The sequence below is a fragment of the Cryptotermes secundus genome, unplaced genomic scaffold (genome assembly GCF_002891405.2).
Source record: "Cryptotermes secundus unplaced genomic scaffold, Csec_1.0 scaffold106, whole genome shotgun sequence".
Lineage (NCBI taxonomy): Eukaryota > Metazoa > Arthropoda > Insecta > Blattodea > Kalotermitidae > Cryptotermes > Cryptotermes secundus.
The window spans coordinates 1,370,463-1,398,200 of NW_019734310.1; the positions used below are offsets into that span (position 1 = coordinate 1,370,463).

General features: G+C 37.0%; 2 protein-coding genes across 3 annotated transcripts; one reads left to right on the forward strand and one right to left on the reverse strand.

Annotated features, from left to right (window-relative positions):
* Positions 1-49: 49 nt before the first annotated feature.
* Positions 50-9,074, reverse strand: LOC111868437 (cystathionine gamma-lyase). Of its 2 annotated transcripts, none has more exons than XM_023859059.2 (9): positions 8,937-9,074; positions 7,013-7,175; positions 6,236-6,436; positions 5,547-5,762; positions 5,263-5,398; positions 3,390-3,542; positions 964-1,138; positions 496-634; positions 50-221 (listed from the first exon to the last, which is right to left on the reverse strand). In XM_023859059.2, exons 2-9 carry the CDS (start codon positions 7,163-7,165, stop codon positions 216-218), a joined length of 1,179 nt encoding a protein of 392 aa, XP_023714827.1. In that variant the 5' UTR covers positions 7,166-7,175; positions 8,937-9,074; the 3' UTR covers positions 50-215. The 2 variants fall into 2 exon arrangements, with proteins under 2 accessions (XP_023714827.1, XP_023714826.1); XM_023859058.2 differs by having other exon boundaries at positions 50-225; positions 8,937-9,071.
* Positions 9,075-13,479: 4,405 nt separating this feature from the next.
* LOC111868442 (vesicle-fusing ATPase 1) lies at positions 13,480-27,610 on the forward strand. Its single transcript, XM_023859068.2, has 14 exons — positions 13,480-13,583; positions 13,844-13,932; positions 14,016-14,240; positions 16,685-16,830; positions 17,118-17,256; positions 17,786-17,928; positions 20,294-20,493; positions 21,436-21,660; positions 21,779-21,889; positions 22,554-22,742; positions 23,713-24,003; positions 24,814-24,998; positions 26,220-26,378; positions 26,491-27,610. The coding sequence occupies exons 1-14, from the start codon at positions 13,572-13,574 to the stop codon at positions 26,624-26,626; spliced, it is 2,250 nt and encodes a 749-aa protein (XP_023714836.1). The 5' UTR covers positions 13,480-13,571; the 3' UTR covers positions 26,627-27,610.
* Positions 27,611-27,738: the final 128 nt, after the last annotated feature.

Below are 27,738 nucleotides of genomic sequence, written 5' to 3' on the forward strand. Positions count from 1 at the left end.
CCCATGGTATAACTGTCTAAGTAGTAGTTCAATAAGCAACACACTTCAATATTCTCCAAAATTATATATTTAAAAGGAAATGCACATTCTAATTTTGGTATTATCAGTACATTTCATATAACAACTCTGTAAATGCAATTACAAATGCATGGTTATTCTTCATACTCCCGTATAAATCGGCAACCATTCCTGAGACTCCTGTTAGTCAGCACTGTTTATGTCTGCCTAGAACAAGAAATGTTCAAGTTTGTAACTGATTATAGAACAGATGTGTATAAGATTAGATGAAAACAAGCTTGTAGGTTACATTTTATAGTCAATTAAACCAAGTTTTAGAACAGCATTTGAAAAAATTAATTTAAAGGTTGTAAGCATTTACTCAGGCTGTGATTTGTGCATCCAGACATTAATTACCATAAAAATGGTAAAAATAAAAACCATGATATTGACTTTTATTCTGCTACATGTGAACAGAACTGTCGCATCTTTACTTACAGCAGCCTTGAGAGCTTGGTCTAAATCTGCTATGAGGTCTTCTGATGACTCCAGTCCTACTGACAGTCTCACTAGATTATCTGTGACACCAGTTTTTTCCCTTTCTTCACGAGGTATAGAAGCATGGGTCATCACTGAGCTGAAAAGTAGAGAAAAAGAAGTCTGAAATATTTAAAAACAGAAATCATATTTAATAAAAAAAAAGGTCTGTAGTGCTTTGTATGAGGATTAGAACAGTGCCAAAACTATAAATGTAGCAGGATGTTAGTGTTCATGAATTTTAATAGCTGATTAACAATATCATTGCGCTGTTTATTTCAAATTCATTTAAATTAGGTTCAAATTATGAGAATATTTGTTTTAAAATATAACATACATTTCTCCACATCAGTAATTTAAAATGCATCCTCCCCTGAGAAACAAAACAGAATTCTTCTATACTACTTATTACATATTCTAAACACATACGGAAGCTCTGCAAGACTCTCATATCCTCCGAGACTTTCAGCAAGTGTGAACACTTTGAGCGCCTTCAAAAATGCAGATGATTCATTCAGTCCACCTCTGATGTAGAATGAAAGTATTCCACTATGTCCATAACACTGATTCTTTGCCAATTCATGCTGGGGATGTGAAGGCAAACCTATAAATATTAAATACTTACGAGTATAACATAACCCTCTGTAATTTGAGATGTAACGGAAATGTCCTTTATACTGTAAAAGTAAGGTAAGTTAAAGCCATCCCTGTGCTTAATTAAGCACCATGCCATGAAGATGTATGGGGGAGTTTAAGTATAGCGCTGTCATTCTTGACCTTGGCACCAGATGGAGGTTGATGGTCAACTCCATGCCCCGTCCACTTTACCCCTGGACCCATTGGCCAATCTCAATGCTGTGGAAAAGGGACAGATCTCTTGCGTCTGCTGAGAATTGAAACCTAGTCATCCAGCCTGGTGCTATACTGACTGAGTTATCCCCAAAACTAAGGAAACTGAATGATTGAAGAGTTCTGCCTTCTGAAACATAACACCATGCAGTCGAATGGAACTCAGCTGATGTTTCACAGGAACATGTTACCTCTATCTTCAGGGTTGAAGATTAAGCCAAAGAAAAAGCCAGCATGAAGCAGACTATGCTATCTGCTTCATGCTCATGTCTCGTTTTGCTTACTCTTCAACTTCAAAGATGGGGTGGCTTGTTCCTCTTAAACGTTGGTTAACTTTCAGCAGACTACATAGCATTATGTCCTAAAAGATAGAACTCTTCATAAGCACCGATATGAGAGCCTCAAATCCTACAAGGAAGCTGAATATTTCCACAAAACAGAATTTACAAGAATTTAACTAATATTCTATATATGAATATCACAGTCTGTTCTAAAAATTGTATTTCCAAATATCAAGGAATATGAGTACAAACACAGTTCACAGTCATACACCAAAGTAACTTACCGATGAAGCAAAAATACTGTGATATTTCTAAGCCCTGCTGTATTGAACATTCACCTTCCATGAAAGGCAAGAAATTTCTTGACTCAGCATATCGAGGAATTTTTTCCATGGAGTTACCATTTAGGATTTTCGATAATAATTATTTCATTCATTTTAATGTATAGTATAGTATTTTATTGCAAATATTTGTGTGGATTATATAATTTTAAATATGTTGTCCAGCCCTATAATAACTAGAAATGGAGTTCAACAACGGGATTCCCTAGCCTGCCTTTTGTTCAATATAGCATTAGAGAAGGTAGTTAGAGATGCAGGCATCAACACAAGGGGAACTATATTCTATAAGTCAGTTCAAATTTTGGCATTTGCAGATGATATTGATATAATTGGTAGAACACAAAAATCTATGAAAGAGGCTTTTCTTAATTTGGAAAGAGCAGCAAAAAAGATAAATCTACAAATTAACCAAAATAAAACAAAGTACATGCCGGTAAACAAGAAAGACTGTGCTAATGGACCTGCATATACTGAAATTGGCTCATATAAATTTGAGATTGTATGAAGTTTTACTTACCTTGGATCAGAAGTTAACTGTAAAAATGACATCAGTGATGAAATAAAAGAGCATGTACTTACGAGGAATAAATGTCTCGTTGGCCTTAGGAAACATCTGAAATCCCAACTAATACCCAGGAAAACCAAAACTGTGATGTATAAAGTACTTATAAGATCAGTGCTATTTTATGCCTCTGAGACCTGGCCACTGTCAAGATCGGATGAAAGACTGTTAAGTATATTTGAAAGGAAGATCCTGATATATCTTTGGACCAGTGGAAGAAAATGGAATATGGAGGAAGAGGTATAGCCATGAGCTATACAAACTATTTAATGAACCAGACATTACTGGATTTATAAAGGTGAAGAAGGCTTGAATGGGCTGGACACACAATACGTGCCAGCGAGAATAGAACGATTAAGAAAATACTTAATACTAAACCAGAAGGAAATAAGTGGGAAGACCAAGATTGAGATGGGAAGAATGTGTGTGGCAGGACATAAGAATTTTGAGTGTAAAGAACTGGAAGAATGACGAGCAATCCTGAGGAAGGCCAGGACTCAACAAAGGGCTGTCATGCCAGTGATGATGATGATGATGATGATATAATTTTAAGTCATCTTGGTACTCAGTTTCATGACTTGAATGTTTCTCATATTTGAAAAGTGATATCTGTTATATTTTGGCACACACACACACAAGAGTATGTAAGTGATTCAAAGGGAAGGCTGGTTTGAAAAATAAAATAGAATAAATTTGTTGAGGATTTTATTGAGAACAAACTTAACTGGAAAAGGGACTGTGTATGAAAAACAGACTTGTATGGTCTTTTCAGTTTTATCACATTGATGCTTAAATGTATTTTGTTATGCAGGTTATATATACCTGGATGAACAACTTTCTCAACCAGTGGATGTTTTTCCAAGTAAAGTGCCACTTCTAGGCCATTCTTCATATGTTCACGCATGCGGATATGCAAAGTCTTCACACTACGATTTACCAAGTAGCAATCAAATGGAGATGGCACAATTCCCAAAGCTGCAAAGTACGAAGGTCATAGTAAAACAGCAGGAAGTGGGTCAAAGCAGAATATCCTCCAAAATGAATTTATACGGGGTGTTTCACAACTTTAGGGCATAACTGCAGGAGATGATTTCCTAGGTCTTTGTGATCAAAAAAGTTCATATAAACATGTGTCCGATTTTGGACAGTTATGGAGTTATGACCGTTTTTTCATCCCCGTACACGCCCTCGTGTGAACCGAGATGCTTTGCTTGGTCGCATTCTGGACGCCGCTGACCACTAAGAAACAGTCAGCTGAATCTGCTACGTGCTGCCCGCGTGGTTCACAACCAAGTGGCAGCTTCTGTTGCGGCCGGCGGTGGCATTTTCGAAAATCAGCTTTAAGCACCAATCAATTCAAATTAAAGGTAATTTCACGAGTTAACTTTACATTCATACTTTAACTGTATCATGTTGGTTTATTATTTTGTTCCATTTATTGTCAGTAATCGTTACCTTCTATTCTCAGTTTAAAACGGTCATAACTCCGTAACCGTCCAAAATCGGACACATGTTTATAGGAACTTTTTTGATCACAAAGACCTAGCAAATCACCTCCTGCAGTTATGCCCTAAACTCGTGAAACATCCTGTATAATGACTGTTACCACCATTCAGCCTAAAATCTTTTTATCTTCCCATGTCCAATCTTTTAAACATAAAAGACTAAATTTATACAAAAATTATAATTTTATCTCTTGTTTTATATGGATGTGAAATAGGATGCTTGAACAACAAAGAACTTTAACCAGAAAATGTGAAGTCAAGAGACCACTTGGGAGATGTGTAAATAGGAGGACAATATCAAAATGGATCTTTAAGGAAATGTAAGAGTGAACTGAACTCATGTCGGTTGCTTCTGGGTGGGTTCTAATGGCAAGCACCCATTAACACGATAATGAACCTTCTGGTTCCATAAACAGCAGGGAATTTCTTTACCAACTAAGTGACTATAAGCTTCTGAAGGACTCTGCTCCATAGAATTATTTAACCTCTGTTGCCTTTGGGCTTACCTTGATACTTTTAAAGGTACAGAACACACTGTGATTTAGGGATAAGAGACTGACTAGTCAAAGAAGTCCCTGGTGAATTCAGAAGTGTGCTACAATTCAAAACAACGGGTATGTGAACTCATCTACATAATTCTTATCATTAGTTGCTGGAAGATGTTTCAAGAATTTTGTTGCAAAATCCTACTGTAAGACATAAAACTGCAGACTGCAATTCTTTATGAAATCTGAACTACAGTCACTGTTGGAGTTTTACAATATTTACAACACCTGAAAAGTACATACTCAAATAGCATACACAGTAATTAAATAAATATTCTAACTCCTACATATTTTATTAGAATGTATAATTTTTTAAGTTAAAGTCAGATCACCAGAAAGCATGTACTAATCAGGATTAATATAGTGTGTTTAAATCCACTGACAGAAGGAAAGAAGAGGTCATTTGTTGAGTTTCTTTCCATAACTGCAGCAACACACCTCACAGAATTGCTTTAATGAAGTGGGAAACCTTGACACTCTTCACTCTAAGACTACATGGAAAAGAATTCTGAAACAAGAACTGATGCTGAAAAGGACATTCTATATTTATAACAGATATTCTGTTTGGAAAAATGAACAGATATATGGTTATTCACTCCTAAGCTACATATCAGTACAAAATAAATAATTACACAGCCAACTTACTATTCTGAAGGAAGCGAAGACGGGTGTGGACATCTTCATTGTTAGTAGTAACTGCACCCATTATCACATCTGAATGTCCGTTCATATATTTGGTTAGTGAATAAACTACAAGATCAGCTCCAAAGCTCAGTGGACGCTTAAAAATTATACAAAAACATGTTATTTAATTTTATAATCTAATGCTATGTATAATTAAGCTATGCTTCTTAAAAGAATGAGTTTATTCCTTCCATGTATTAGAAACAATATAAGCAAATATTACATTTATGAAAATGGAAAATTACTTGAAAATAAGATGTGAGGAATGTATTATCCACTGCTAGAAGAATGCCCTTCTTGTGAGTGATTTCAGCAATTTTCTTGATGTCCATAACCTTCAGCAGTGGGTTTGTTGGACTTTCTAACCACACCAACTTTGTGTTGGACCTGATGGCTTTCTCAATACTGCTGAACTCAGAAGCATCAACAAATGTAGTTTCCACATTCATACATGCTGCTGCCTATTTTCACAGAAATTTAGTACAAAATAATGTTTGATTTACATTAACTCTTTCAATGTGCGAATTTTCAAATTATAACAAATAACTATCCTGTTTACTATGAAGTAAATAATTTAGCCACCATGAATTAGGACTAAAGCAATTTTTTCCATCCGATTAATGAAGTGCAATACACAGTTCTGTTCTGACAATAAGCATTAGCGATCTGGGTTATTAAATACGGACCACAATTATTAGTTAAGAAATGAAAGATTATTATTTTGCAAACATACATGTATTTCTTCACATCAGAAGAAAGTAGGAATTCTTCACTCAGACTTACCAGTGATTCTCTATAAAAGTGTAAAAAGTACAGTGCCAAACGATATAAAGACAATATAAAACAGAACAATAAATGCAATTCATATACTACTTTTCCATAAAATTATACCAGCACTGATCTGAGAAATTAGACTAGAACCATAGATACTTACCTTATTAAAATAGCGGTATGTACCTCCATAAAGATCATCAACAGAGACAATATGATCACCAGAATTTAGGAGATGAACTATAGCTGTAGTTGCTCCTAATCCAGATGCAAAACACAATCCATATTTGGCACCATCCAGAGATGCAAGACAGGCTTCCAATACATGTCTGGATGGGTTGCCACTTCTTCCATATACATAGCCCTGTTAAACAATACAGGTACACTATCAAATGAGCTATGATAGGGCTATGATACCTTCTCAATTATCCTCACAAGGCTGAGTGGACCCCGTTCCAGACCCACTACTTCTCAGAAAATCTGGTAGCACCATGATCAAACCCAGACCTTGGATCTGTAGCCAGAAACTCTAGCCACCAGACCATAGAGGCAGTCTATTCATAGTAAAAATCTTCAATGTTTTAATATTTTATTTTCATATTTAATACATTAATAGTTTTAAAATATATAACACTTAATTCACCTTATACAAAAGAGGCATTACATAAACATAAAACTTAAAATAAACACTCCCACTCTGTAAACACTGGCCAATGTAGACAGGACAGCAGACCAAAGAAAAGGGTGAATGTAAGAAAAGTTGTATGCATCTGACAATGGCCAAAAATGGGGCTGAAACTTGTAGTAGTTAATACATGATGTATAGTGCAGCTGTACAAACATTGTGGTGATGAAGCATTAATAGATTAAGGTTTACAATTCCTTGGTAGAATAGTATGATCTGAAATGCAAAATATTATTTCTTAATGATAATGCCTACCTTATCCTTAGCTGGTGCTTCCTGTTTGAATGTGGTTGACAAAGTGATGGGCGGAACAACAGCACCTGAGTTCCATCTTTCAGGTTCCTGACCTACATGAATTGCCTTTGTTGCAAATCCTGGTTGTTGTTGTAAAAAACCCTCTTCAGACATGATCTGTATGCTAGTTTCACAGACAATAAAAGCATAACTGATCACAAAATATGTACATGTGCAAAAAAGTAACACATGTTCTAAAGTTTGTGACAATGGTATATTAATATAATTATTGGGTTTCTGGATGTTATCCATTGTGCTGTTTTTTATCTCTGGACTGGAGGTATGGACCAACTCTATTGAGTAGGCTTTCATCTGAGTATGGAGACAAGAGTCCATCTTCAAAACTTGTTTTTAAATGAAAAGCAGGATGATGGCTAATGTCCAAAAAGTCAATAACTGTAAAGTAACAGATGTTCTTCAAAGTTTTAAAAAATATATCGTAAACAGTAAGAGCTTTTGTAAATCATGAACAATTATATTTAGAAATGAAATGACATTTAACAATACAATTATACAGCTTATACAGACCTATATGTGAAAACTGATTTGTGTGTTACAAAATTTGTGGTAGAGTCAAAACGTTTCTGAATTTTTCGAACAATAACTGAATGCCTTGGCATTTGCGTCTGGGCTTGAATGTGGATGAGTCATTCATTATACATGCATATTCTGTAAGTGTACAGAGAATGTTAGGAACATCAAAATCTGTTTAGTTCAGCAATCTTTTTTATTTTCATAACATGGCACAACAAAATGTCACAACTTGAAGAGCAAGCCAATAAGTCAAGACAATGGGCATACACACGGCAGGGTATGTGTTCACACTGCATACTTTTACAATCTTATTTTCCATGAGAAGAAAAATAGGCCAACAAAAAATGTGACTGAAATGCCAACATTATAAGAACTGTGACAAATTATCAGTATGAAGTCCGAAATGTGAAAATATTTAAGTTTTGAACATACAATTAAACTGCAAAGTAATATTTGACTGAGCTAAAGCAAAATGAAAGTTTCCTTAACACTTTTATCACAGACCCCAAATATTGAACTTAAACAAAATCCAGTGAGCTATTTTTGGAGATTAAATATGGATAAACATACTTCCTCATAATGCTTTCATTCTATGAACTCAACGCAAATAATGCATAAGAAGCTTTTCCTTAATTTTCTGCATGAATATACTGAGTTATTCATTAAATTATAACCTGTGGATAACATGACATCTAAAATATCTAAACTGTCTGTCAGAATTATATCACACTAAATATTTATCGCTGAAGAGGTAACAGCTGGGAGATGATGGACATCAGCTTGACATTCTTTTGCTCTGAAGCAAGCACAGTAAATTATAATAGTATCTTGTAGTGCACGTCTGCATGAATATTCCTTATAAATTGCATACATGATTTCACTTTATGTATCAGTAACATTTATTTGTATTTCGTACAAAAAATGTGCGAAACAGAGGTTAGAAGTGTAACTGAAATCATGAGCAATTTGAATGCATACGCTCATAATTCATGCTCGCCCTAGGCAAATCATGTTTGTTTCCCCGTGCAAAGATTAAGAAGTGTTTCAGTGTAATCTACGTGAAGCACTACAATTAAGAATTATGGGGAAGTTGGCCCCCTCCGTGTGAAATAGTTCTCCTTAGCATATATTGTAACGATCTTCCTCATGATACACGTGCTGATACTAACGAGCAACAAGGAATCGGGACAGGAGGTCGAAACATCGCAAACCGAACAAAATAAATTCCGAAAGATGATCAGAAAAGCTGAAGCTGAGAGCTGCACCCAGTATAAGCATTGTCCAACTACATTATCCAAAAAACCATGTCCACCGACAACGAACAAATTCCTTAAACCAGTCATATACTTACCCACGGTAACACCGGCCCGGAACCTTTTAGCAACGGAAGCTCCACGTCTACATCTCAGACAAATGACAGTCTGGGTGTGTTATCAAAGGTCAAGGTTATGCCGCCCCTTATCGTATTGTGACGTATGTAGACCCGTTGCTGGCCAAAGACTCGTTAAACACATTCTCGATGTTCTCGATGCAACAAGTACGCAGGCAGCGATAGAAAAGATGCCGTTTTTACGCAACGGCGACGTAAACACACCTCTATAACAATAGAGGCATTGCTGGAAAACGGTGTTTTCTGTTGGTTCCTCCCCGAAGCTATATAACGAGGTTCCCAGAATAATTGAGAATTGTTGTAACCCGTGCAGAGGCGGAGTCGAACACCTCCACCGTGACCCTGCGAGTCGTAGGAGGCGACGAAAAGGGGAGTCTCAAATCTTAGACAGTAAAATGTGGTCGCGAGTCCAAAGGGACTCGGACCGCAGAAAGCCTGCACTGGCAAGCCAGCAGCATATACAAAAGACAGACCCGTCCTTTTGTCAGAGAGGGCGCCCCACCCATCAAGACCGTAACTGTGAAACAGTAATAAATACCTGGTCATGAGCCCCAGATGGGGCTCGATATCAAGACTAACTGACTGACTGACCGTTAGCGGCAATGTGACTTTGACTTTAAATTGAGAGTTGTGTCGAGGCGGAGTCGAATACCGCCACCGTGACCCTGAGAGTCGTAGAAGGCGACGAAAAGGGTAGTCTCTATTCTGAGACAGTACATAGTATATGATTATATAACAAAATTATGCATGCAACAAGCAGAAGTCATATAAAATCATGAAAATGCAAATATTCACAACACTGGAAAAGGCGAACCCCGACACGGGAAACATAAGAGGCTTAAACTTGGCGGCGGTCAAGCATACTATCGTTGAACTGACTAGACTGCTCTTGCAGGAGGAGCTGCTAATGATAGGGTATGATCTGTTGTGCTGAGCCTGGATTGACAGAGGCCTTGTATATGTCGTACATACATTTCATAACATGTAAAATGTAAATTGTACACACTGACAACAGACTTATTACTACTGACTTTGACCCTGGCAGGCCCGTCCTCTCGTCAGAGAGAACGCCCCACATCAACAAGCCTGCAACTGACAATAAATATTTGGTCTTAAGCCTCAGAGGGTGTTTATTCCAAGACAGACTGGCCGACTGACCGTCGGTCGTAATATAACTTTGGCTTAATTGACAGTTAAATTGAGAGTACAAGGACGAGAATGGAGCATGTCCTAGAGATTTGTGAAATGAGTAGACTAGCGATAGCGCTATGATTGATTGTGGTTAAGAGTGATTGTAAAAAATGTCAATTAATCCAACAGTCCAATCTATAACCCGTTATTATTCGTCACTGAACCCCGAACACGCGACAATACTAATGTAAGCGATTAAATTAAGTAGTCTCAAAAGAGAACTAAAAAGTGTCCTGACTAGTTAGTTCTTTTGGAGCACTGCAACCAGGACCCAGATCACAACTAAAAGTATGGTGGGCTACAACGCCATACAAAAATTTGTCACTGAATATGGACAGTTTTGTGGCAGGTCATTTGGTTTGGATGTCTTTTCTAAGTGTCCTGCAAAACTGTTCGCTTTTTCTTTTATCACTTTCGGTCCAGGTCTGCTCCGCGGTCCTAATTGGTGGGATGCGTTGTGTCGGTTGTTTTAATCGCTTGTATGCTTTCCAGGGTGAGTAATCGGTGTCAGCTGCCGCTGCCACCTTCGAAGGTGTGTCCGGAATGTTTCTTCTTTGATCCTTTTTATTTCGTCTTTTAATTTCCTATCCGCTTCCTTGACCTGCGTTTACCTTCGGGATGCCGACTCACCTGCCACCTACGTTTTTCTTTAATTTGGTCCTTGACTTCCCATTGGTATTCCAGATATTTAGTTTGAGGTTTGTCGTCTGACGTTGCCTCCATGCTGTCTTTTTTATTAGGCTAGTGAATTCTGCAATAGCCTCTTCGATATCTGTCGCTGTTTTGAGCGGTATGTTGAGTCGTAATTTTTCTTCGATTTGAGTTCCGAATGCTTCCCAATTTTTTGGCTGCTGTGCAATTTTAGAGGTTTTTGGAGAATTTAATATACGTACTGATGGAGGTGATTATTGCTGTGTGATCCGATGCTATCTCTAGATTGTGTCTTATGTCTAAGGAGTTATGAGATAGCTCTTTAGAGATAAAGAAGCCTAGTAGATCTGGAGCTTTGTTAATATCTGTTGGCCAATAACTTGGTTCACCTGTTGATAATATTTCTAGTCGCGTTTCTTAAATGGCTTGGTATAGTTCACGACCTTTAGGATTGACTAAACAGGATCCACAGCATTGGCGTTTCGCACTTAAATCACTTCCTACCTGAAATCTGTGTCTGTTTCTAATTTTGTGTTCCGTTCGTTCAAGGCGTGTTTAAGCTCGTAAACCACTTCTGACACCAGTTGTCACGTGTTATGGGTTTAACGCGACAAATAAGTTCACGCCGTTGTCCCAATATAGCGAATTTATTTCCTTCGCTCACTTACACACTTTACAGGCATTTTCACTTGCAGTGTCACAATCACTGCTTACAATAACTCGGCGATGCTGGACTATCTCTTCTGGCGGTTATCCCAAGACTGACTTCCAAGATGGCTCGATCACGACTGGCTTCTTAGCTGGCTCATCCGAGACTTTCTTCTCCGAAGGCTTGATCACGACTAACTTCTAAGATGGCTATTCCGAGACTGAAGACTTCTCGTCGAAGCTGGGCTTTTATAACCTTGGCCGCTGTTAGGCAACGAACCCTTTGTTATAACCATGGAGACTCCTGTTAGAACTACAATGGAGCAATTGTTGTCTCCTCTGTAACGGTTTATTCCAGCGTTTCCATAGCAGTGACTCTTCTGGATTGCAAACACGTTACAGTATCTTCTCTCATCAATTCCTGCTGCACCGAGTAGTGTAAACTTCTGATTACCACTCTGCACGCACGTTGTTCTTGAGGTTGGTATGTGTGGAATTAAACTTTGTTCTCTTTATTATGTCTATTATTATTGTTTTTTGATAATCCACTTTGTTTATTATTACCTTTATTGCGTCGCTGTAGGTTACTTTTAAATCGTAGTTTAATTTGTTAATTACCTGTTCACTCGTAGCTGCATGTTTCTGATTCCTGGGACAAATTAGAGTGGTTGTGCTGGATCATTTCTTTTGTGTTTAGTATTGTCCTCGGTTTCTGCGTGTCGCAGAGCTTCGAAATTATTACTGATCGTTATCTAAGTTGGGTGGTTGTTTCTTGCGGCTTATTCTTTTTCATTGTTGGTACTTTTGTGGTTCTCGGGCCTCTTCTTTTCTTATCTCTTCCGCGCCGACTGCTTGCCAGGATAGCCGGTCGTCATGGTCGTCATTGTCACCACCGTCACCACGGTCACCACTGACAGTGCTTTCTTCTGCTTCTGAGAAGTCTGCTGTTTGGGTTGGTGCTCTGTTTGTTGTTGCTGCTTGGGATGTGTGGATAGTGTAATTGGGTTCGCAGGGGCGGCCCGCGTATAGGCACTCTGGAACTGCAGCACCCCCAATTTCCACTTGATATTATCGATAACATTTATACAATGAGTCCTTTTTTCTTTAATTCTTTCTTTATACTTGTACAATACAATATATAATCCTTAAGCTTAATGTCAGTAGCCAAAGCTTTGTATGCAACTGTGCGCTTCCCAGTTCCAGCGGCGAGGTGTTTGTTGACTGTTGTCTGTTGTGCTCATGCGCACATAGGAAGCTGCACGCGAGGCTGTGAGGGAGAGAGAGCACTGTCGTTACCGCAGTGCCGACCGGTTCCAACCCTGGCGTGCTGGTGGAAGGTATTTTTTTTTTTTTACTCTGCGTTGTGCTTAAAACCCGTGTACCATATTCTTGAATGTGAGTTAATTGTAGAATTACACGTAGATTGTTATCCTGCTTCCAGCTATTCTATTTGATTCATTTCTTTTCGGTTCTTTTATTTAACAGAAAACTTTAACCATGGCCTTGCATCCCCGAGAAATAAGTTCTGTGACTGTAAGTGAACTTCAACAGCTTAAGTTTTCACAACTGTCTCTCCATGAGAAAGTTGCAGTTAAGAAAAGAGGTCGTTTAACACATGATATTCTAATATCTCAGCCAGGAATAAGCAAGAACAAGAACAACTTTTTCGAAAATCTTAGAGAAGGATGGTAATAGAGAAATTGGTCTAAAATTTGATACGTTATTTTTATCATCTTTCTTGTATATAGGGGTAACAATCGAATATTATAGTTTTGGTTGCTGCGTATTATCTATACGTTAGTTGGTACCGAACAATGAAAGTTCACCAGCTTCTGCCTTCTCGTCGTTCTCGTCTGACCTTTCCAAGATATAAGTTTTGAGGTTCTGAGCGGTTCTGAGCGTTCTGAGCACCTTCTGAGTGTGTTCAGTTTGGTAGTCAGGTATCAGGTTTTGAGTGTGTTCAATTTGTTAGTCAGGTAACAGAAATCAGCGTTCATTGAGCGACCGAGCGGTTGTAGTCGAAGCAAATTGGGTTCGGTTGTTATCGATCGGGCTGCATTGCGGCTTTCGAGAGGGTAGTAGTAATATCGTGTTGGTAACAAAGATATGTCAGGAATGGTGAGTTTAACTAGTGATGCAAGCAATAAATTATGAAATATTATAGTTTAACAGTGCATGAAATAGGACAGAGTAAAGGTTGCTGGTAGCCAGTATTCGTTTTATAGGTAGTAGACCCCTTCACCCCGTTGTTAAATGGGTTTATGCAGCATGGAAGACTAGTTTCATTTAAATTGATCGTACATTGCGTCCGTTTACATCGTATTGAATTCATCATTAATTTTATTGATCATTATTGATCATATTATTGATCATTACAGCGTATGAAAGCATCCCGTTGCCCTACAGATGAGCTGTCACTCACAAACTGTGCTGTCGTCAATAAAGATGACTTTCCGGATGACGTGAAGTAAGTTGGAAGGAACAGATGTTGTGCTGCACGTATCTAACATTGGACTGACGTAAAAGTAATGCATGACTTCTCTTTTACAGACACATTGAAGTGAGTACAGGGGCGTCACAGCATTATGTCTTTACTGTTCGATTTCATCCTGATGTGCCACGAGGTACTGTGGGCTTCAGCTTACCGCAGAGAAAATGGGCAACACTTTCCCTCAGTCAAGATATTGAAGTAAAGCCTCACCACTTTGATCCAACTTCCAGTTCAGAATGTCTGTGTACAATTGTGTTGGAAGCAGATTTCTTGCAGAAGAAAACGTGAGTATATCACCTGAAGTTCAGTGTTTCACATACTTCATAGTTCAGAAGAGTTGAATAGCCTTTATTGATGTTTGTTGCGAATAATATGGGCTTATATCACACGACATCGCAAATTCATAGCCTTAATACTAGGCGTAATTTTGATCTTTATTGCCCTCAGACAAATTTGACAACTGTGGCTTCGGCCGTGTATGGATGTTGTGGAATGTGTAATAAATACAATACAATAATGTCATGGAACTAATCTCATGTTGGCATACATGAAATATTAACTGTGAGATCTGGTGGATGTATAATTAGCTGCTTAATTACCATGCATGTTTGACAGTTGACTGCAATGATTAAATCGTAAGTCGGTGAAGTTGCAGAAACAGATACATCACACCACTTAATGCTATCTTTATAACACACATGAATATTTATAGTGAAGGTAAAAGTTAATCTAACCAATCAGTGTCCAGAAAATAAAGTAAAATGAATCAAATGAGACTCTACTAGCCCAAATAAAAGGTGAGGCATTTTTTCAAACATTCACAACAGTTGCACACAGGGACACAATAGGAGTGACCATCCATAGAACAGATGGGTGCATAGACGAGGGCATACCCCAAGAATTGAACTTACAGATTTAAGCACAGCAGTTTTGTCAACAATTTTAGAGACACCTGAAGATGACCAGTGTTGGTTGAAGCATGTAATGTTCATACACCAGTGATGCAGAAGAGATAAACTTTAAAGGTTTTAAAAAGCAAGTTGCATGTGAGACAGCTAACTTACAGGAATAAATGAATGATGTGTAACAGGTTGCTATGATATAATGTTGGTTGGCTTGTTGGTTTATTCTGCAACCCTGAAGATGAATGTTCCTCCAAAAGTCTGTTGACATTCATCAGACTACACAGTGTTATATTCCAACAAACAGAAGCCTTCATTTCCTACTTTATTCATAATATAATTCTGACAGACAAAATTTCTCCTTAGCTATGCAGCTTTCTTTTTCTTTTTCTGTAGCATGTAGTCTTATAATGAAAATTCAAACAGCTGGTTTTGATATTTAATATGATAGTATCACTATCCCATGAGGTATAAGAATGCTGCAAGGAAAAGTACAAAATAACACTTGAAGGCTCAGTGACTGCCAAGTCCTTATAACAAAGTCGTTCTGGTGAAGCTGATAATTGTTCATTAAGTTAAGAATTACACTTTTATGGACCCTCATGGCCCATTACCTTGATCTCAAGAGCCTGCCACGAGACATTCTGAATCAGATGAATTCAGTCCACCTCTTCACACTCAGTTTCCTTAAAATCCTCCCTGTCTATCTCTTCACACTCAGTTTCCTTAAAATCCTCCCTGTCTATGAATTAGGATTCATTCTCTTACTAAATTTTGTATGCATTCCACCATGCTATGTAGTATAACCAAGTTATTCTCCTCAATTTGATTACCCAACAAAATGTAGAAATAAAGTTCCATGCATTCTCAGCCTTGGCACTGGATAGTAGTGACAGGTTAGCTTTACCCAAGGAAGAACACATTTGCCGGGAACATCAAGATATAGAATCTGTCATTGGACGCTCACTTATTAAGTTTAACTTTGCAGTGTTTTCATTTAAACTTACAATTTGAAGTTCTGACAGGAAAACCATTTGTGCTACTTAATTTCATTATAATGTTCTCTAAGCTTGCATTTGTTATAACACAGTGTGTCTAATTCTGAAGGCTAAAGTTCTTAACTCTGTTGTCTTCCAGAAGATTTCACTGAACGTTTGTATGAACACTCCTCAGTTAGGTTCTCACTTTACACATGCTGGTACTGTAAAATGTAGCAGTGACATATTTTGTATGTTAATGTAGCTGGTTGAGGGGCTATGCTACAAGCCGGAAGGTTGCGGGTTCAAGTGACCTAATCCTTCACTCAGCCTCTAATAGAGATGAGTACCAGGAATTAATTAAATAATTTTCCTGAGGAGTAAAGTGCAGCCGGCGCGTAAGGCTGACAACCTTACCGCCATCTTTGAGCCAATTGTTTAGATAATGTGGGACCCTCAACGTCTCACAACCCTATGGGCCTTCATGGCCTGGTACAGGGACAGCTTTACTTTTACTTTTACTTTTAATCTATATACATTTATATAATTGCTGGACCCACCAGACATAGTAAAAGGTAAAAAAACGGTAAAGTTGGCCCTGTGCTTGACTAATTAAGCGCTATGCCATGAAGGCGTACGGGGAAGTGGATGTATAGATCTGCATTTTCTTGACCTCAGAACTAGCTGGAGGTGAGTCAACAGACCTAGTTCACAAGCAAATTTCAGAAAACATCATTTATGCTGTGGATGCTCATTGTAGTTTTGTGTCTGAGATATTTGAATTTCAAAACAGTGTAATGTCTTTTCTTTGAATTTTGTATCTAATTACATGTGTTCTGCATTTTATAGCACTACCTTAGAGCCTTACGATACAGATCAGATGGCAAAAGAATTCCTCCTACAGTTCTCAGGTCAGGCTTTTACAGTTGGCCAGCAGCTGGCATTCAGCTTCCTTGACAAGAAGTTGCTGGGTTTGGTTGTTAAGAGCCTCGAAGGTAAGTATAACTGTGGATGTGTCTGCATTATCCCAATGTACTGTCATTTAAAAGCACGAAATGTACACCCTCACTACCTACATGTTTGATCTGCTCTCCTTTGACATATCATAAAGAACTCTTTTGTTTCCAGTTTGTTTCTTCCCCCGCTTTATGTCCAAAATTTCCTACTCTTTGACCAACCTGAATACAGTGCTCATATTGGTATCAGTTCCTAATGATATGTCTTAAAGTTGAATTAAAATATATTCTTTTAAGAAATAATTTGTGTGATAACTTATTTTCAGCTGCTGATCTGAATGCCATCAAAGCTGGTCAAGATGCAAAACCGAAGAAAACTAAAATGGGACGTTGCCTGGGAGATACCATAGTGCAATTTGAAAAAGCTGAAAACTCGTCATTAAATCTTGTGGGGAAATCAAAAGGGTAAGGCTTTCTTCCAGAATTATTCCACATATTCCATTATGTACTTAATACAGTTATGCATCATCGTTGTTGTCGTCCACCACCACCACTGCCACCACCACTGTTGCCACATTTATAAATTGTAACATGATAGAGTGACTATAGATGGGTTTTGGATTGGTAATTGGGTTTATTGGACTCTTTAATACAGTGCATGACTACACTGTACAGTCCGCTGTTACACACTAATGCCCACTAGTGTCTTCACTAAATGTTGCTCGGTAGCGGCTTGCTGGGACACTGGCAGATTAATAAATCCTTGCCACCATGTTTCTTTCTAATATTTGCGAAAGTAATCACCAGTAAAATAAAGTAATTCTTTCTCTCTCACTTAACCTTTCAATTATCCTCACCACACCAGTTTCTTAAAGCATTGTTATTTCCAGATCTTTTCATCCTGTCGGATTTACTATAACGTGACCATACATTGCATCAATCTACATACTTAGATGTCTGGTGCTACTAGTTCTTGCTATAAATGTGTTTTCAGAAAAGTATCTCGACAGTCCGTTATCAATCCAGACTGGGACTTTCAGAAAATGGGAATTGGTGGTTTGGACAACGAATTCAGTGCAATCTTTAGGCGAGCCTTTGCGTCACGTGTTTTCCCTCCTGAAGTTGTTGAGCAGTTAGGTATGTACAATGAAATGTATTATTAAAATCTTGTTTTTCACTTATCAAATGCCATTCAATTTACCGATTGTATGAAATATTAGCTATTTAGAAGGGGCAATGCCAAGCTTGAATGAATGATGTGCCTTGATATCCAAACTGCTCCGCTTTTGAATATTTGATTTTGAAAAATAGAGTAGTCCAAATATTTAAATTCTGAAGTAAAGGAGTGAAAACTAGGTCCAATATCTTTACATTTATATATTATCATGGTATTTATTTCACAAAAAGTGTTTCTGTTAAATCAATTAAAAACTTAAGAAGAAAGAGAAAAATTGCTTCAAATTATGGTTGCCAGCATTTAGTAGCTAAATTTGCTGCATTATATTAGCTGACCAGTGTAATGGCCGTGATGCAGTCTCAAATTAGATAATTTTGATGGTTCCAGAACTGGCCAAGGTAACCTCAACCACACACCAGAAATTCATGTATACTGTAGAGGTGGATATACTCATAAATTCAGGAGAGTTACGTACATATTTTAGATAGTTGTAAGTATGGCATACTTATTAGTAGAAGGAATATAACTAACAGCTTGTTACTGGACTAGTGATGATTTTTATGATACAGTAAATTTTATAACATACTGGAGCATAAAGAGGTTGTCAAAAATATTGTGACGTGTCGCGCAAGCTGGACGCCCCCCCCAGAGCTGACGTGCCGAGCAGAGCCGAAGTTAGCCGAGTACCAGCATTCTGGTAGCTATGCAACGCGAGTCAACAGCGGTGATGTCACCAAGGGATACCGCGGTTGCTAGGCACCAGTAAACAACTCTGGACAGCGTTGCTAGCAACATGGCACCACACAATGATGGTGCCTGTTACGTGGCTGTTTTCTGCGTTGTCCGGAATGAGGCTAGATACGGAGCAGCGAAGACTATTCACAGTTAGTTCCGAGAGATTTCCGAGTTAGTTCTCAAGGCAGCTACCTACGAGTTAGTTCCGAGAGAGTTCCGAGCTACCTACGAGACAGTGTGTTATCAACAGTTTTCAAGGCAGCAGCCTGCGAGTCGAGTTGAAGTATAGCAGCCATCGCGGAAAGAAGTACCAGACACGTGTGTAACTGAGAACTAATTGGGAGTGTGTAACAGAGTGACATTTGTATGGCTCCCGCGTTATTAATACGTGAAGACTCTTGAAGATAGTGTGAAGAGATTTGGTTGTAGGGTTTGTAAAGTGTGAAACCCGCAACTGTGTTATAATTAATTGTAGCCGTTACTTGTAGGTTGTTAAATAAACCAATTAACTCTCTACGGCGTCTTCAGTAACGAAACACGAATATAACTAACAGCTTGTTACTGGACTAGTGATGATTTTTATGATACAATAAATTTTATAACATACTGGAGCATAAAGAGGTTGTCGAAAATATGATACACACCTTACCATAATTGTTGGACATACTAGTCAAGTCTCTTTGGGCATTTTGCCTTCTTTTGTAAAAAATGTGAAGCTCATTTCATGAGAAATTTAATCACATTGATTTTCAGTTTTCACTAAATCCATGCCATTACTGCTGGAAGCTGTTGCATCATACTGACCGCAGTTGAGCCACTGAGCTAGTTTGCTCAGCAAGTCACTGCATGTAAGTTCAGGGGTTCTTATGACAGTGAACTTCTAATAGTCTACCTTGGGGGTACCCTGAAACAGTAAACTTCTGCCAGGCTACAGTGTTACCTCCCAGAAGACATTATTGTTTAAGTCACTACATGTCATAGCATTCATGCACTTAACCAAACAAAATGATGGAGAGGTAACACTCTGTAGTTATATTCAGGAGGTTCTCATCTCAGATCGCATCTATCCTGACTGAGGACTTTTCTCAGTCCCTCCAGGCAAATATTGGGATAGTACCACTATTATGCCATAACCACTTCCTTCCAAATTGTCCTTCCCCATTCATCTGTCATGATACTGAAAAAGCATTATTAAATAGCCCATGGAATATCATGCTTCTTTTTTAATTCCCTTAGTAGGGGGTGGAGTCCACTTGGCACAGCAGCCACTGATTGGCCTACTGTAGCCTGCCCTGGGTGATTATGATGATGGAGAATTTGGTGGAATGAAGATTGGCAGGGGAAACCAAAGTACTCAGAGAAAACTCACCCCAGCGCCACTTTGTCCACCACAAATCCCACTTGACCGGACCCCGGGATCGAACCTGGGCCGCTATGGTGGGAAGCCAGTGACTAACCACTTGAGCTATGGCACGGCCATGGAAAGCCATGTTTGTTTTGTATCACTTTTATAGTACAAATACCTTATGAATGTCTGTCTTATGTGTTATTATTATTACATTGAGCTTCTAATTTTGTACTTGGTTTTAGGTTGCAAGCATGTGAAAGGAATCCTGTTATATGGGCCACCGGGGACGGGGAAGACTCTAATGGCTCATCAGATTGGAACCATGTTGAATGCTCGTGAACCAAAAATAGTTAATGGCCCACAGATTTTGGACAAGTATGTTGGTGAATCTGAGGCTAATATTCGTCACCTATTTGCAGAGGCAGAAGAAGAGGAAAAAAGGGTGAACTCCATTGTCACTTTTTATATTTTTAACATGATTTTATATAACTCTGTGGCATGAATTTCATGATATGGACAGGATGTAATAATGTTGCCTAGATAATATGGTAGGATACCATGAATTTTCTGAGACATTAAGCTCATATTACTGTGGACTTCACCTGATCATAAAAATTTCTTTATAAAACAGCATTTTGCTTTGATAAAAATGAGTGGAATTGTGTAACACAGCTTGCATTCTCTCTCTGCTTTGAGACTGTGGCTGGGGTGAGACAGAGTCCCGTGGTAGTGTTGCTAGCCACAAATGAGTCTACTGTGGTTAAAGTTAATTCATTAATTGGTTCATTAAAATTAATTATTTTCTAAGTTAAAATATTTCAGTATTTTCCATTTTCTGTAATCTACTCATTAAGAGACATTTGTCTGAGAACATCACTCGCACGTTTTCATGTGCTACTCTCCTCCTGTGGGGTGAGTGTCTTGCATGTTATTTTGTGTAGCTTGTGGCTGTCGATGTGATGGTGTTATCATGTTTTCATGTGCCCCTCTGGTATGTATGTCTGTATGCTGTTGGACTAGTTGAGTCTGTGTCACTTGTTATTAGTAACACATCATCACTGGGATATATTTAGATGTGCTTAGAAATTATGATTCATAAATACAGTTGAACCTGTATTAAAATAATCCTCAGTATAAGGTTTTCCCTAATTTAACATTAAATTTCAATGATCCCAAGACAATAAATTCAGTGCTAAATTATCTCCATTTCAGTTTTTCTTCAGCTCAGTGTTTAAATTCACTGGTCCCCAGAGAAACTATAAATAGCCATTTTACCATACATAATGTATATGTTTGATTAAAAGGAAAGCATTATGGAATCAGAAGTTGAAATTAGTATGATGCAATATGATATTTTAGTTTATACTGTTCTTTTTATTTTCAGCTGGGCCCCAACAGTGGCCTTCATATCATTATATTTGATGAAATTGATGCAATATGTAAATCACGAGGCTCAGTGGCTGGTAATACAGGAGTACATGACACAGTTGTAAATCAACTGCTTGCCAAAATAGATGGTGTTGAACAACTCAACAACATTCTAGTCATTGGAATGACTAACCGTAGAGACATGATTGATGAAGCCTTGCTTCGACCAGGAAGATTAGAGGTAAAACTTTATAACTTCCTGCATAAACGGATAGTTTCATGACACTCAGAGGGAATGTTTCAGATTTGAATGCTTTTAATATTATGTATCTGAATTTGCATTAATTGGTGTTTGACAGGTACAAATGGAAATTGGATTACCAAATGAAAATGGACGATTCCAGATTCTTACTATACATACAAGTAGGATGAAGGAATATAAGAAAATCAGTCCAGATGTTGACATCAAGGTAAGACATAATTAATTTGTGTCCCTAGTCTGGGAGTTCCACAGATTGTTAAATATAGATTCTGATGACCACGCATATGATCATTGGACCCATTGACAGAAGTTAAATAAAATTATTTTATTAGGTAAGCAGGTGGGAAATTAAAGGGGTAGTGTATAAAATTGTAAGATTCCACATTTTCTATGAATTGTGCTTGTCCATAATCTTAGCATTTCTTTATTGTAAAAATGTTCCACTTTATTACAGCAATTTATTTTCAAAAAGATTGTCTAGTGTCCTGTTGTATTGAAAACTTTCTTTAAAAAGGAACCTAATCTGATGAGACCATGTTTCAGACTAGTAGTTCCTGAAACTTCTGGTATCTTTGAGAATAAACCTAGCCCATAAAGATAATGTGTAAAGTACTGTACGTTCACTGGCTATCATATGTTCGTATCTTTGTGGATCTGTTGCTCTGCAAACACTTCTTCCATTCCTGTTACCCAGATTTCATTAGTAGTTTCAATACATTCTTTGTTCTACCATTGTGAAGGTCTGTGTTCGACATTATAAAGTTGTTTTGCAGTTCTGGGGAGAGAGATGTGAACATTGCTGTGTAGATTTTGGAGAATACTGAATGAAGAAACTGACTTACAAAACTGTCATTAGTATGAAATTTTGTTAGGAATTGGCAGTACTAACGAAGAACTTCAGTGGAGCCGAGTTGGAAGGTTTGGTTCGTGCTGCGCAGTCCACAGCAATGAACCGTCTCATTAAAGCTGCCAACAAAGTGGAAGTTGATCCTGAAGCTATGGAAAAGTTGTTGGTGGATCGTTCAGATTTTGTTCATGCTCTTCAATATGATATTAAACCTGTAAGTTGAAATTTATTGCATTTCAAAACAAAAGTTTGGAGCAAAATTTGTAAAGCTTTCTTTCATTTTATATGGAGTTCTTTAAATCTTGTGTTGTTAGTATTTGCATTTAGTTCAGTCTGTAAACCAGCAATGAAATACAGTTTTGCTTGTTGGTTAGAGTGCTTCGCTCATGTCTAGATGCTCATAGAATTGAATTCAAGTCAATAAGTTTTATAATGCTTGCAGTTTTAAATATATCATAGATTATAATTGTTGTTATTGTTAGTAATGGCTTTGTCTTCAGGGGAGAACTTGCTACATAGATACACAGTGAAGCTTCATTCAGTTTATTGTGTGTAACCTCAGAGTTTCATTCTGTGACCATACAGTATCTGTAATTGTTGAATTATGAATATATTTCATATGTGGGGATGTAGGAATGTTTATGCAGTCTCGTCATACAAAATTTCTTTTTTGTAGCTCCAGTTGTTCATTAGTTAATGCTGTAAACTGAAAGCTAAATGAAATGTTTTGCATGATCATAATGATGATGTCTCACATTCTAGAAAAAGATTACAGTAAAAATTGCTTTCGAAAAATCTGTTACCATTCATCATTGTGTGACACTCTCATGTCACTTGTTCAAGCACTCACTTTCATGTAAATATTGATTGTAGGAAATTATAAGCATGGCCTCAAGTTGCATGACATTTGTACAAAATTTTATGAAAACTGATTACTCAGTTCAAAAGTTTAAGAACACATGCAGATAGCAAGATGATGTCATAAGGCTAATTTGTCATTCTTAAGGAATGTGTGGGCTAAAAATTTATTTGAAAGAATATTCCATGTCCTTGATGATTTCATCTAAGATATAGGAATGTGTAAAAGAAGTCATGTTTACCAGAATGGGGAAAAAAATGCAGAGCAATTAATATAAAATTTAATATTAATATTTTCATATGGTGATAAATACTTTTCTTTTTAGGCCTTTGGAACAAGTGCTGAGGTACTGGATCATTTCCTTACTCGTGGTATCATTAACTGGGGTACCCCTGTAACCAGTATCTTACAGGATGGAATGTTGTTCATACAGCAGGCTAGCTCTATGGATACATCAGGTTTGGTTTCTGTTCTGCTTGAAGGCCCACCAAATTCTGGAAAGACAGCTCTTGCTGCACAACTTGCAAAGAACTCTGACTTTCCTTTTGTGAAAGTTTGCTCGCCAGAAGAAATGGTTGGCTTCACTGAAAGTGCCAAATGTTTACACATTAGAAAGGTAAACACATTTTTTAATAAAATAAATTTATGTTGAATTTTAAATTTTAATTAATAAGAATACATATAAATATTGTACTTCATTTTTGTATGTCAGGCATGAGTTTCTGGGCTAATTCCCAATACATGTTCTCTCTCAGTATTTCAACATTACCTGCTGTTTCTAAGTTGTGTGACTTATTTTTACTTTCTATAACAGATATTAACTAGGTTAAACATCATTGGACTGTGTTAGGAATCTTTTTGTTATTAAAACTTATTATCAGTATTGATATTGAAATTTCCATTAAGATCAGTTTACTGCCATAAGCAAGTTGAATGTATAAATATCAGAGAACTTACAACAGATTTTGTTTCTCAGCAGAATATTTAACATTTCCATTGTTGGTAACAATGTAAAAAATATTAAATTCTTCGGTAATAGTAAATTCCTTCTTCACTCAGTGTGTAACCATATGGTACTTCTTCCATAGAAATGGTGTGACTACATTAAAGATCTGTGTCTGACCACCAGATCATCCAGTTAACTCATTGTGGGACTGCTCAGTAAACTGGCAGGCTAACAATTTAACTTGAATAAAGCATATCATCTTCAGCTCATGTTTGATTTATCCCCCTTGTCATATAGTGTTTCGTAAATTTTTGTTTTGGCAGTCGTTCTGTAATGTTTTCCTCCACATTTCCTGACACTTTTTCTGTTATTTCTTAATGGCAGTAAGTATTCTCTTCATGTTAAATACAAATTAAATTCATAAAAATAATTTTGCCCACAGTTGTTTCAGTACTTTGCTCAACTCTGTTTTGTTTTTAGGTGTTTGATGATGCCTATCGCTCACAGTTAAGCTGTATATTGGTGGATAACATTGAACGTCTCCTTGATTATGGTCCAATTGGACCACGTTATTCTAACCTTACACTACAGGCACTCCTCGTCCTTTTGAAAAAGGAACCTCCAAGAGGACGAAAACTTTTGATTCTCTGTACAAGCAGCAGGAGGTAAGGTGTACTGCTGAGCATATGAATTTCAGTATGTAGCATTCATAAACTAGTGAAGGTTGCTGTTGATTCTGGAAAGGTTTCTGCCAAGGGTCTGTTTTTTATTATAAACTTTTTATGTTTGTGTTGTCATCTTAGGTATATTTAAATTATACAGTGTTCTGGATGCTGGATCTGCAAAGGATCCTACTCAGTTGGGACTGTTAAAGACAGAGAAAGTCTCAATAATCAAGTTCTTAAATTAATATTGGTAGAAATTGTAGTGTACTGTAAATACACATGGTAAAGTGCTGTTTTATAGAGAATTCTGTGGCTTTTACTGCATCACATTTTGGTATTAAGCCACTATAGAGATGATTTTTGGCAGGCTGAGAATGTATGGCTTATATGAAGAAAATTTATATGAAAATTAGTTTGATTTGACGCATCCCATATTACAATCTGTATCCATTAGTAATTACACTACATAGTCAGATAACATGTTTATTCTGACTTTAGTTTTCTCTGTGACATATTTCTGTTCTCTGACCATTGGGTCCATGTTTGTGCTGTTAGCTAAGACAGACTTTGTAGTTGATTAAAATATTAAGATAATTGCCAATGCCTATTTTATCTTATCTCTAAATAATTAAAATGCAAGAATATAATTGCACTATTGAAAATAAAAAAGATGTTCGGGTAAATGATATTATTGTCATATTCACAGATGTTTCCTTAAAAAAATAATGGTGACTGTGTTATTTTATTGGTAACAGCTATGGCAGGAACAGGATGTCGAGAAGGCTACATCTGCAACTGAAACATATCATGGAGGGACTGAATTTTATCACATTAAATGTCTGATACTGAAATCATAGTCGAAGGTTGTGAATTGGAGAATCAAATGAAATTGATAAACAGTCTTGTAACTTAAATAAATTGAAGATACTTATGTAAGGTAGCTTTGTTGGACATTTCACTTTCTTCTGGTTAATTCTCATCATATATCATTCTGTTTAAAATGAATTATCTCACAGTATAATGAATACGTCTTTCAGTTTTGGATAGAATTTTTTTTTAAATTACTGTGTATATGGAAGGTGTGTCAGACTTACAGAAACTTTGACATCCCTGTAAACTAATTGAATGAAGTTGTTGTGCTGAGTTGTGGTTAGAGTGTGTACAGTGTTTGGTTTATGGCAGCATGGTTATACTAATTTCTTTTCCTATTTCTATGCTTAGGCAAGTATTAGAAGATATGGAAATGCTCTCAGCATTCACAGCTGTTCTTCACGTTCCAAATATTTCAGAGCCAGAACATTTATTGGCTGTTCTTGAAGAGTCAGATGTTTTCTCTAAGAAGGATTTATCATCAATATCTCGCAAGATACATGGTCACAGGTATATAATACACAGCTGAAATGTACATTTAATCCCAATACATACTCAGATTTAGGTTTATGCAGAATAAAGGTATGCATTTATTTGGAACTTATGGAACTAATTTGTTCAGGGTGTTCATTGGCATGAAGAAACTGCTGGCTTTGACTGACATGGCTCGCCAGATAGAGGCTCACAATCGAGTTGTGAAATTCCTTACTAAACTTGAAGAGGAAGGAGGAATAGACACGGGTACATCTATACAATAAAATCACATTTTGTGGATGAGGCAAGTGTCACATTAGAACGTTTTTGTGTGAAGTTTTCTTCTCAATATCCATCATGAGGGAGATGGAATTGCTAGCAATATCATCCTTTATTTCAGAATTGGAATCATACAGGCTATAAGTATTACTTAATTATTCCAGTTATGTACCTGAAAAGAGAATAATTTATAATTCATTGAACTACATAAATGTGTTTTTGTTTATTTATTGTTCTTAAATCCTGTTGTATTATAGTCAAGTTACTCTTAGAAATCCTGACTAGTAGTTTTGAAGTTGAAGAAATTCCATTCATTAGATTTTGATGTGTAATTTCCTGCTTCCCTTCTGTTGAGGGATATATTTTAAGTAACACCAGTATAAAACTTTGAATTTGTTTGGTTTGATTGTAAGCTAAGATAACATACAGATACTGCAAGAGCACATAATCAGTCTTAATATTTTTGGTGTATTGGCAAATTATATTCCATGAATAGTTTGTTTCCTTACAGATGTATCCTAGAATAGAAACAGTGTTTTGTGATAATTGTCCCTATTTAGACCTTTAGACTTGAAATACATAAATTCTACACCACTTTTGCTGTGTCATTACCGAGATAAATATGTTAATAATGTAGAATTTGTGATGGGGATACTGTGGAGAATATTCGTTGTTGAAATTAATTTGCCAAATTCTGCAGTATGCAAATGTGAGAACCATAAATGTAAGTTCAAGTTTTTCATTATGTGGAAATTGTTATGCAATATCTGGAGCTTTTATCACTGTAACTGTTAGAAAAAGAGTGCACTGTTGTACTTCATGTAACCACCATCATATATAGATAGTGTTATAACTGTTGAAGATTATATGTTGGATGATATTACATTCCTCAATTTGTGGCTGACCTAAACTCTAACAGTCTTTATAAATTATAAATTTCATCTTAAGAGCTAAGATATGTTTTAAGTTGAATAAATCTTTTAACTTCAGTTTGACCTTCATCTCCTTTTTACATATAATTACTATATATATACTGGCATGGTTGCATTGGAGGAGTAAAGTAATAGTAAAGTAAAGCTATTCTTGTAACAGGCTGTGAAGGGCCATATGGTTGTGA